This window comes from Mytilus edulis, chromosome 6 (genome assembly GCF_963676685.1).
Source record: "Mytilus edulis chromosome 6, xbMytEdul2.2, whole genome shotgun sequence".
Lineage (NCBI taxonomy): Eukaryota > Metazoa > Mollusca > Bivalvia > Mytilida > Mytilidae > Mytilus > Mytilus edulis.
The window spans coordinates 70,236,912-70,248,707 of record NC_092349.1 but is presented as its reverse complement, the minus strand read 5'-3'; the positions used below and the strand labels follow the sequence as shown (position 1 = coordinate 70,248,707).

The 11,796-nt window shown below is 31.8% G+C and overlaps 1 protein-coding gene across 1 annotated transcript; it reads right to left on the bottom strand.

The window, feature by feature from the left end:
- Positions 1-5,580: 5,580 nt before the first annotated feature.
- LOC139528283 (uncharacterized) lies at positions 5,581-10,889 on the bottom strand. The gene is made up of 5 exons (XM_071324195.1): positions 10,261-10,889; positions 9,282-9,402; positions 8,530-8,645; positions 7,529-7,787; positions 5,581-6,235 (listed from the first exon to the last, which is right to left on the bottom strand). The coding sequence occupies exons 1-5, from the start codon at positions 10,640-10,642 to the stop codon at positions 6,016-6,018; spliced, it is 1,098 nt and encodes a 365-aa protein (XP_071180296.1). The 5' UTR covers positions 10,643-10,889; the 3' UTR covers positions 5,581-6,015.
- Positions 10,890-11,796: the final 907 nt, after the last annotated feature.

Here is an 11,796-nt window from a genome sequence, read left to right as displayed (position 1 = left end):
TCCGATGACGCGTCCAGCCAAACAATTTGGCCGGCAATTCTATAAATAGAACTTAAGGGTTAAATACAAATATTTTATCTTGAAAACCACTATGATGAGAGAAAATTTGACAGAGGCATAACATCTTGAAGGGCGTTTTATTTCGTTGACTGATTGGATGCTTAACAAATTAATCTTATACAAATAAAATCGAGTGATAAAATATTAGCTTTATCTATAACATGAAATCAAGCATATATAGAAAACAAAACAATTGCAAGTGCTCGATATCTATTCATATTTTTATGTATATAGGGTTATTTGACCGTCCACAATTTTCGAAAGCTGAATTTATTCCCACAAAAAACAATATACTTGTTTCTACGTTTATTTTATTTATGAAACAATGCAATACCAACTGTTTCAGTTTGACTCTTAGTTTGGAAAAGTGAATATTTAGTAAAGTTTAGAACAGTCAAATGTTGTAATAATATTGGCAGGGGAAACAGCTTTATTTTGTATGTACTCTAAAGGCATTTTTATTTTATATCGTTGCTTAATCTTTAGTTTTCTATGTTGTGTCTTGTGTACTATTATTTGTATATATGTCTTTTTCTTTATTAGCCAGGGCGTTGTAAGTTTATTTTCGACATATGAGTTGGACTGTCCCTCTAGACTGTCCCATCTCTAGAGACAAAGAAAGATCACAAAAATACTGAACTCCGAGGAAAATTCAAAGTCTCTAATCGAATGGCAAAATCAAAAGCTCGAACACATTAAACGAATGGATTACAACTGTGATAATCCTGACTTGGTACAGGCACTTTAAAATGTAGATAATGATTATCAAGGATTTCCTCTTTAGTAAGTGTCGTGGTTGTATACCTTGAGTTTTCAAGTGAATTGTCAGTACCTAGTTCATTTAAGCAGTTGGATATATGTAAAGGGATTTACACAAAAAAAATCGATTTTGTTAAAACAATTGGTTCTATTCAACATTTATAATGAATATTGTTTTTTTGATGGGTTACATATTTGTTTTTCGTTCATTTATTGTACATAAATTAACCCGTTAGTTTTTCTCGCTCGAATTGTTTTACATTTGTCATTTCGGGGCCTTTTAAAGCTGACTATGCGGTATGAGCTTTGTTCATTTATGAAGGCCGTACGATGACCTATAGTTTTTTTTGTGTCCTTTGGTCTCTAATGAAGAGTTGTATCATTGGCAATCATACCAAATCTTCTTTATTATATATACCCAAATACGTAATGATAGACATAACCCTTTTAGTTAAAATGTTTAAACCCTAAAAAAAACTCCATTTGTGTCAGATATATACAACTATAAAAGAAACATCAAAGTACAATGTGTTGTTATTTTCATGAATTTGTGAACAGAATAAAGTGTAGTTTTGTTTCTTAAACTTTAAAGTACATACTCTGGATTTCTTTATTTTCGTGGTTATCGATTTTCATGGATTAAGGAAAACTTGCATTTTCGTGGCTATTTGATTTTGTGGTTTTGACAATATCTGCATACAAATTATATATGCTACGTGTGACTCGTTGATAATTCCTATTCAAGGTTCAACTGTACCCAAGAAAACAACAAGAATTGATATCCAACGAATAATAATGAATCAATAGTAACATATGCTTGAAAATTTAAAACAAAAACAACATGTAACGTGCATGTTTATTGCATCAAAGCGTCATTTCATTATTTTATGGTTCATTTAACACTTTTGAAATTATAAGGAATGTACTTTTTTACATAAATCGTGTTTATTTCTATTTATTGATAAAGTATAATAAAAATGTTATTTGTTTAACGTCCCGCACATTTGATGGAACATAATCGCACGTATTTCTCATTTAAAGCCGTAAATAATGACAGAATAGCAGCTCTTCCAACCTTTCTTCATGTCCGTTACTTCGAAAGAAGTTCTTGTATTGACATTCCTTTTCGAATCGTATAAATGTGTATGCAAAATTCTATCAAAATATAGGAGACAACTCAAAATGTCTGGATGGAAATTTGCAATAACATCAAATCCTCCAAATTTTCAAAAGACATCTTTGCTCTTGTAAGATGGCCTATAGTTAATTCAGTAAAATTGATTTTTTCTTAACTTTTACAATTATGTCTAATCAGGATTTGTTGTCAAAAAGCAATGTTTTCCTGGAGAAGTAGCTATCTTAAATACCCATATATCAATAATGTTTTCAGGAAAACAATTACAAGGAATTAAAAAAAAGTATGACGTGTGAATGGACATTTTGTTTTTATTGCAACACATACAGCTTCGTTAAAACATAAAAATAGTTGATAGTTACAAAATAGAAATTTTAACAAACATTCATTTTTTTTACCTTTTATAATCAATGTTATTATGAGAAAATATATAAATATGAATTTACTTTCATACATAGTTTGAATGAACTGAGGTCGTTTATATCTTAATAGTTTGACTCATATACTTATATTGATTGATGATGTAAGGGAGTTTATTACTCTTAGTACTCATGCACTCTGTTACAGTGCACAGTGTTATTATGGAATAAATAAGTTTTCTTGGAAGCATTGCATGTTATCAATAATGTATTACTTTATGACTCTATATACAGTTTTGTATACATTATAATATCATTCTTTCGTGTCTTATTTTTTTTTTTTTTTATGTAAAACGGAAACCTAGCATTCATAAAATTTCAACTCTCAACAAGAGACCATATGACACATAAATAGACAACTATAGAAAATATAAATAAAAAAAGCAAAAAAGGGTATGTGCTATTATTTTTTGTTTGCAATACTTACAACCAACCTCAAAGCAAGTAAATCGAAAAACTAACAAAGCAATGTCCTTGTTTTGGTGTTAACACATTATGATTTTATGAAAGTGATAATAACATATGTGTTATTTTATCCATAGTGAATTGATATACAAGTACTCAATAGTATATAAAACATTTTATGCTATTGAGAAGTTTTATCATACAATAGTGAATACATATACATGAAACTGTATTTTTACAGTTATTCCCATACAGACCATGCTCCCGAACTATTTTTTACGAGCTTCTAATGCCATGTGGGCTCCCTTTGCTGGAATTCTCGTGTGTCATACTTTTACTGTAAAATAACCAAGTACCGTTGGAAAGTGGTCATGGTACTATATGAGACGAATTACCAATATATAGTAATAATGTAATAATACCAAACATCATTGTTTCGTCCGGAGTTTTTACTACAAAAAGAGATATTTTCAAAATGTTACTATTGCCGCCTATGCAAAAATTAGTTCTTACGTTTTCCTTATATCCACGAGACGAGCCGTGTGCTAATTTGAAGATCTTCCCTGTGAAAGACATGAATCAAGAACGTAACGAGTTACTTGACGCTAACTTTACTAGAAGTTTTTGTGTGCTTGTTTTAGTACAAGACGAAGAACCGTCGCTGAGGCATATTATTATCACAACCTGTTCTAATTGGTATTTATATCATTATTATAACAAATTCCATACTATATAATGCCATGTCTTGGTGTCTATGGATTTTAATGAAACACTTCCTCCCCTTACAAGACGAAATGAATTGAATGGAAGTAAAAAAATGCATGTCGTTTGAAACGTGCTGTTACGCCACAATTCAATTCAACAAAGTAAGCATTGCCAAGTAATTTTTGAAAATGCACGAAAATAATCCTATTTATTTTTGTCTTTCATATATGGTATATGCATGTTCACGACTGCCTTAGTTAGTGTGTGCCCCTCAAAAAACATTCACACAAAAAACATACGGTCTTATATATATACTAAACGAGAAACGAGAAACACTTAACAACCACATCACAAACGACAAATTCTGAACATCAGTATGTTTCTACATTTTCATATTTTGATATCCCCTTAATATCTTTCGCTCCTCGTGTACTATGGTATTTCGTTAAACCATCAGCAAACTATTCCACAACTTCTCCTTGAAATGTAGAAGGGAACCTTGCTGTTGATTAGATAAACCAGTCATGTGTTTCGCCTTAACCATTGTTTTCTTTTAGGAACTGGAAAGCATCTAACAACGGCCGTATCATTTTTTGTGTTGACATACAATGTATTTATTTTGTGAAAAAGATTTTGATAAATTCTGTGAAAGGTTATGCATTCTTATATTTTGAAGGCTGATTCAGCTGTCTTTCATATTGCGAATTTTCTGTTGTAATAAAAAACATCGTAAAAATTTGAAATCCCTAGCAAGTAGAACAAAAGAAACTAAACATACAAAAGTTTAAGACTTCAATTGATATCAAATCCCTAAACAAAACCCACAAAAATGGCATCAATAATTGTAAAAAGAGTCTACTAGCAAAATAAAGGTAAATAGTTTAAGTTCGTTATAATATTTCTTTAAATCATTGATCTATAAACAGACAATACAAAAAATGTGGGCATATAGACAGACGGACGATTAGAAAAAAAGAACACTAAGTACATGTATCAAAATACTGACAGACATGGTGTATCACAGGACATACATTATTTATAAGTGGACAGGACAGACATGGTGTATCGTATACAGGACATACAGTATGTATAAGTATACATGCCGGACATTATATACAAAAAAGTAAAATCACAAAAATACTGAACTTAGAGGAAAATCAATTCGGAAAGTCCATAATCACATGGAAAAATCAATAACAAAACGCATCAAAAACGAATGGACAAGAACTGTCATATTCCTGACTTGGTACAGGCATTTTCAAATGTAGAAAATGGTGGATTAAATCTGGTTTTATAACGCTAACCCTCTCACTTTGATGACAGTCTCATCAATTTTCGTTATATTTACATTGATGCGTTAACTAAACAGACACAATAAATAAAATAGTCAGAATATGGGTACATCAGTCATCATCGTATAACAATTTTGAAAGGAACACTTTAACAGAACACAAAAACATCTATCTACAAACACATTCATTGATTTGTGTGACTGACGTCAGAAAATGTTATACGTCACATATATTTGTCGTTCAATGTATCAATATACATGATACCAATATACAGGACAGTAATTGTGTATCAGTATGCGTGATATCCACACAAATTTCTGGAATTAAGTGAAATAAACAGTCATATAAAGGAATTTATGCAAATTGTGTGTGGGTAGGAAGTCACTGTAAATAGGTGCACCTCAGATTAGATGTCGAATGGTGGAGGTAATACCAGCACTGTATAAACAAATCACTCGAGATGATCATGTAAATATGGTTAAATGGGAAGTGGTGGAAGGAGAATAGCCACGTATATAAAGAGAGCACCTGTTCTACATATGAAAATATGGTTCCTCTACAAAGGGGGTTTAAAGATAAGTTAGATTAGATTAGATTAGACAATGGTCAATATTTTGTTACTTAATCATGACAAGGTATTCATTGATGTTTTGACAGCAATAAAACTAAAACACTTTTACAGTTATGCTTTTTAAATAAAAATATATCAACACCCAAATGATTATTTTCTCATTTAATCAAAAATCTTAAATTCTGCGGAAGCTAAATCTCCAACAATCTTTGAAAGATACGTTATAGTATGCCTGCAGGCCCCTCAATACAAATGTGTACTAGTTCAGTGAAAATGGACGTCATACTTAACTCTTAAACATAATAATGAACCTTAATTTAAGAAACATACAAGACTAGCAAAGTTCATTTTTTAAAAGTTTAATATAATATGACACAAAACAGTTACCAGTATTACAGATAATTTCACTTACAACTGAAATGTTATCATATGGTTTGGATATTAGATATAGTTCTTGTGGTATGAGTGCCAATAAGACAACTCTCCGTACAAATAACAATTTATAAAAGTAAACCATTATCGGTCGAGGTACGGCTTTCACCACGGAGCCTTGGCTCACACCAACAGCAAGCTTTAAAGAGACCAAAAATTACTAGTGTAAAACCATTCAAACGGGAAAAGCAACGGTCTAATCTATATAAAAACGAGGAAAGAGAAACACGTATGCATTTATCTCTTCCTGTTGATTGTTAATTGGACATTCTTACGTAATGTCTTTCCACATAGTTTGGGGTATCCAATGACACCTTTACAAACTTCAGATTCGGGCCTATGTGAGTCCTGAATCGATTTGAACCGAGAATATTCATCGACCTCCATTAACATATACTTTGAGGCTGTTAAATCCATGTTGTTATCCTTCAAGATGGCGTCTATATCCAGCTGGTATCTAAATATATATGTTTGAATATATTGATAATTATGTATACAGATTAAAATTTAATATTAATTTTATGGCGATCTGAATAGCTATAGGGTTTGAAGAATAGTGAATAATGGACATATAGACCATAGCGCAGAAAATGGACCTAATTAGGAATAGGATATAATGGGGTTCTTAAATATCACAAATAGAGAATAATGGGCAATAACTGTAAAGAATTATTATAGATACATGTATATAGTAATGGGCAAAATGATATAAAATATACAGAAAAACCATTAAAACTGGACCCTCTGATTATCTGATTATATTGGAAGCATGGGGACTTTTATAGCCGACCAGAGAGTATGGATTTTCTCATTGCTAATTGGCAAATGGTTGCATATGATTTGCTTACAACAACTTCATTTGAACTTTGGTGGATAGTTGTCTCATTGGCAATCATATCACATCTCTCTATTTTTATATAAACCTACAGCACCCACACCTGATTTATATATCGAGATAAAGAAGAAGCTTGCCATGAGCCACAGTGTCCACTTAACTTCATTTAAAAAAATCTTCCTTCATAGCTACATGAAAATGCTAGCTGAAGATCGATTATAATTACCTAAGTGATTTAAAAGTAATTTTGAGAATGTAATATTTGCCACTGGTCATTCCGAAAAATACAAGTGTACTTCTCTATATAATATATGTAAACAAATAAAGTAAAACAATAATTTTACCTATAAGGAAGCAGGAAAGCAGCATATATATTTCTTTGCCTTACTTCATAAAATCAATGTTTTGTGCTGTTGAAAGATCTTGCTAATTTAAGCCATCTCAAAGTATAGTGATTTTGTATGAAACATTTGCCTTAGAAACAAATCTTATCGCAGATCAAACGATTTTCAAGGACCATTATAACCCAACAGGGACGGATCCAGCCATTTTAAAAAGGGGGGGGGGGTTCCCAACCTAGAGTAAAGGGGGGGGGGTTCCAGCTTTATGCCCCATTCAAATGCATTGATCGGCCAAAAAAAATTTATTATTGCTTTTCTGAAAATCCCACACCCAGTCGTGCATCAGCTGCCCTACTAAAACAAAATGTGTACTAAAAAGACTAAGGACGTGACACAATATTTAGTAGCACAGACACTAGGAACATAATAACCCTTGGTATGTTTTTGTCAATAGCTATTAAAGAGGATTTTATTTTTATAACATTAAAGTTTATTCCACAATTTCATTAAATTAAATTCGTATTTGTCTCAATTTATTTAAAAGCATTACATGTATTAAAAATTTTAACTTTACCTTGAGTTTTCCGGATTGCTGTATTTTCCTAATGAAGAGATTTCTAGAGGTTTTGAGTGATGATATAATAGGAAGTAAACTTTATTGTCAGTGTTAGGAGTTGGTTGAGGTCCCTCATATTCTTTGACTGTTATTCCACTGGAGACCTGTCCGTTCGCAATGTTAGCTACCATCCAGTTGGTGTAAATATGAGGCTGGTTGTCTTGTTTGTTAGAAGACTCCGTGTAACCAGTTACCATTATCAAAGTCGAATGATCACCTATAAAAATTACAAATGGTCTACTGTTATCAAAACGGGAAACGAAAATAATGATTTTCTGGAAATTTTGACATATATTTTCAACGGTAAATTTTGCTATATAAAGTTTGAACTATAAATACACTACATTATGATAATGTTAATGTGTTTAAGAAAAAATTGAAACTTATTTTTCGGCCGGTATAAATTATCAAAAGTAACCTAAAATGAAAAGGATCAAAAACTTTTCATTAATCAAGTAAACAATTATTTCACTAAATAGGCAGTAAGGATAAAAAAAAAGTGGGTGTGTCTACAATGTATATTTACGACAACCTTAAGAGTAATTGGCAAAACATTGCTTGACGTAGTCTGAAGATGTCGTGTCTACGACAAATGGAACACATATTTTCTATTAAAATATTGGTAGTCTTGTTTTTCTGGTTTTTTTAGCCACGTTTTTCTTCGGCTTTTGATCAAGGAATATTACTTATCACTGTGGTAGCCAGACTTAAAGGTCATTAATAATATGATGTATTCTTCCGGAAAACATTACTTGATCACATCGTTCGGATTGCTAATCGCATACGTTCTGGAAAATATGGTTTGCATTTTGCTATTCCGTCACTTGTTATTCTATTCACCATAGTATATGTTTTATTTATCGCCCCTCCCTTTCGGTTTCTTAATATTCAGCATATTAAATTTTTTTTTAAGATTTGAAACAACAAAATTATTGTTTAATACAAATTACAAATATTACCTTTTCGTCTAGATCCGCTTTCCCTCTTCCACGTGACTTTAGGCTCATTGGACGATTTAACGTCTGCTGTTTTCACCATCACGTTTTCATCCGAAGGCAAGAAGAATGTCTTTTGTCTACAAAGGTTTTGACATTTTTATAAGAATTTTTTAAAAACTTTTAACAGAAACGTCTTTGACACACAGAAGCCCTGAAGTGCCACGCAAAAATAAAATGACAACTTGTGCGTACCAGATATACTAGCTTGTGCGCACAAGTTATTAAACCTTAACCTCAACAATTTTAGAAGTCCGTCAGATAACTTTGAAAATGAAAAGTTAACTTAATAACCCGGTTTTTTACACTAAATGCATGCCACCTTTTTTGATAAAGCATAAAGTGGTCTGTTCTAAATAACTTTGAAATGTATAATAATAAAAAAAAATGTCTTAAAGTATTGAATTTGGCCTTGACAAGTTGTTCGAACCTCTGTTTTTCGTAAGTTGTCATTTGACACGTAAAAGTGTTTTGTAATCCTCAGCAGGAAATATCGATCAAAGAAAATGATATTCCGAATTTAGCTTCGCTCTTACCCCACATGGACTTTACTTACCCCATATACATCGTATTCTGTCACTAGCACACCATGTAACTTTTAATACATGTAATTTAAGATTATGCGATGATCACTTGGTTTCATTTCGTATTAATAGAAATAAAAAGCTTTAGATTAAAATTTAAAAAAAAATCTATATTTTACATATCATACTTACGAATAATAATACACGTGACAGCAGGATTCAAAGGTTATAGCATTAGAGGAATATTTAATGCTTAGTTGAAACGTTGATGAAAGTTGCTCGTCATCCTCATCCTCATCTAAAGTAGGGTCATCTTAAATACAAACCAAAGACATGATATAAGCAAAAGATATCAACACAGGACCCATCTTTTTCTCCGTAGGATTTGCATTTTAATAATAAGAAATAGAAATAAATTCAACAAAAAAAGAACGAGATATGGATAGAAATTACCAGACTCAAGCTTGCAGCCAATCGCTAGCAGCCACTACGCGAGCAGCCAGTTTTCAGATAGCCTGGTTCAGAAATTAGATATTTAAGCTTCAGGCCATAAAACAATACAAAAAACACGTACAAGGAAATAACTACAAATCAGTTATAAATGGAAAATGTTCCTACCGCAAGGTAAGCGGTAAAAGTTTCCTATAAACTACAATGTGAAGCATTAAAAAGATAGACTAAAGTAAGATCATGTAATGATACATAAATATATCGAAGGGGTTCTGCTCTTGAGACGTATGCTCTCATATTGTATATAAAACTTTAACTTTCAACTTTTGTTTTGTGAGATTATAGATATTTTGATGCAGTTCAGTTGTCTTGAAATTATATAAGAACAGTCAACCAGACAACCTTAACAGGAATACAACAGACTTTATGTGTGAAATGAACACTATTGCAAAAAACTTAAGATGTTCGAGACTACTACAAGCACCAAGAAAAACGCATACCGTATTGTCGGCTCTGTAAGGCCCGACATCAAAAATATGAAACAATTTAATTGGGAAAACTAACGGCTTTATTAATGACAAAACAAAAAAACAAAAGAAATATGACAGACATGAACCAACGACAAAAACAGACATTGTTACATATTATTATTTGGATATTCGCTTCTCATTTATTTCAGCTCTATAAATTCTACTAATGAAATTATAAACTATATACTCACTATCAAACTTATCACATTTTAGCCCCTCTGGCCAAGAGGTTCCCAAATCTGAGGCTGTTGAATCGCAACCTTGTTTTGCTTTCTCACAGAGTTGTCGGGAAGGTAAAGTGATCGGAATATTGGGTTTAGATGGATCGCATTGAGGAATATACAGCTCACACAGAAATTGTTGTAAGTAAGGACTGCATCCCGTTTGTACTAGTGGGCTAAACTTGTGTATTTCGTGTCCAGCGTCATCCTGTTTTTCATGACCGAAACTGTTAGGGAACTTGGTCAAAGTATATCCGATATTCTTACACATTGGTGCTGTAATTTCTTCGCAAGTATCATTTGCATGAAGGGATCCAACCAGACAAAGAAGAGCAACAATTTTGTACACCATTTTGTTTTAATTTTTAACAATGGATGCACCTGTACTGTTCGATAAATAACTCATTGAGACTTCGTGTTTATGTACATTGTATATATACTATACTTGCAGTGCATTCCTGAACTAATAGACGATATCACTCAGGCTTGGAGATCCGTTTTAATTATGCAATAAAAATGTCTTGTTGTTGTTCAATTTTTATTATTGGATCATTTCTTTCCGTAATAACTTTATCTTGGTGTTTTTCTTCTGTGAAAGACCAATTATAGATGTGCATTTATAAAAATAAATTTACCTAACTCATTGATTCTCCGAAATAGATACAACGATTCCCATGTACTAAGTTACTTTTGTGATAGATTTTTGTACTACAATGACTGTGAATTTACTTTAAAGGGAACTCTGTAATAAATTGAAACTCTGTGATCGATATTTTTTTCCTGTAAAGCATTTTTCATAACAGAATTAGTGTTTGCTTCGACAATAGTAGCATTTTCATAAATTAAAACAAAATCCAGTTTTGGTGATTTGATACGCGAAGCAATGAATGTGTTTTTAAATTGATAGATGCTTTTGTGCTTTTTTGTAAAATTGTTTGTTTTAAGATTGTAATACAGTGATAACTGCTGTACCCATATCTGACTATTTTATTCTGTTTTGTACACGCATCGTTGTAAATACAACGGAATTTTATGAGACTGTCGTTAAAGTGAGAGGTTTAGCGCTATAAAACCAGGTTCAATCCACCATTTTCTACATTTGAAAATGCCTGTACCAAGTCAGAAATATGGCAGTTATTCGTTTGATGTGTATTGTCATTTGATTTTGCCATATGATTAGGGACTTTTTGATTGAAATTTCCACAGAGTTCAGTATGTTTGTGATTTTACTTTTTAAAAAGCTTGCATTTGACACTTTCAAATTGACATATGACTTTACAAGTATATTACGGATGATGCTCGCGTTACAGATTGACGATGATTTACGCGTTAACGTTGCTGGTCTCGCTAGATAGTAACAGTTCATGTAATTCTAATCTTTTTGTTCCAAAGTTGTCTCTTTCTATACTTAGATCTGTCATTATTTACTGTACATGTGGTATCAATCTTAAAATGGATACACACTTGTTTTCTATCTGTTCTTATTTATCAGCAAAACAGTTTAAT

Coding starts and splice junctions, on each gene's coding strand:
- LOC139528283 (XM_071324195.1), bottom strand. CDS start 10,642: ATGGTGTACAAAATTGTTGCTCTTCTTTGTCTGGTTGGATCCCTTCAT. Junction 8,646..9,281: donor TGTCACGTGTATTATTATTC/GTAAGTATGATA, acceptor AAACCTTTGTAG/ACAAAAGACATTCTTCTTGC. Junction 6,236..7,528: donor AGCAATCCGGAAAACTCAAG/GTAAAGTTAAAA, acceptor ATATATATTTAG/ATACCAGCTGGATATAGACG.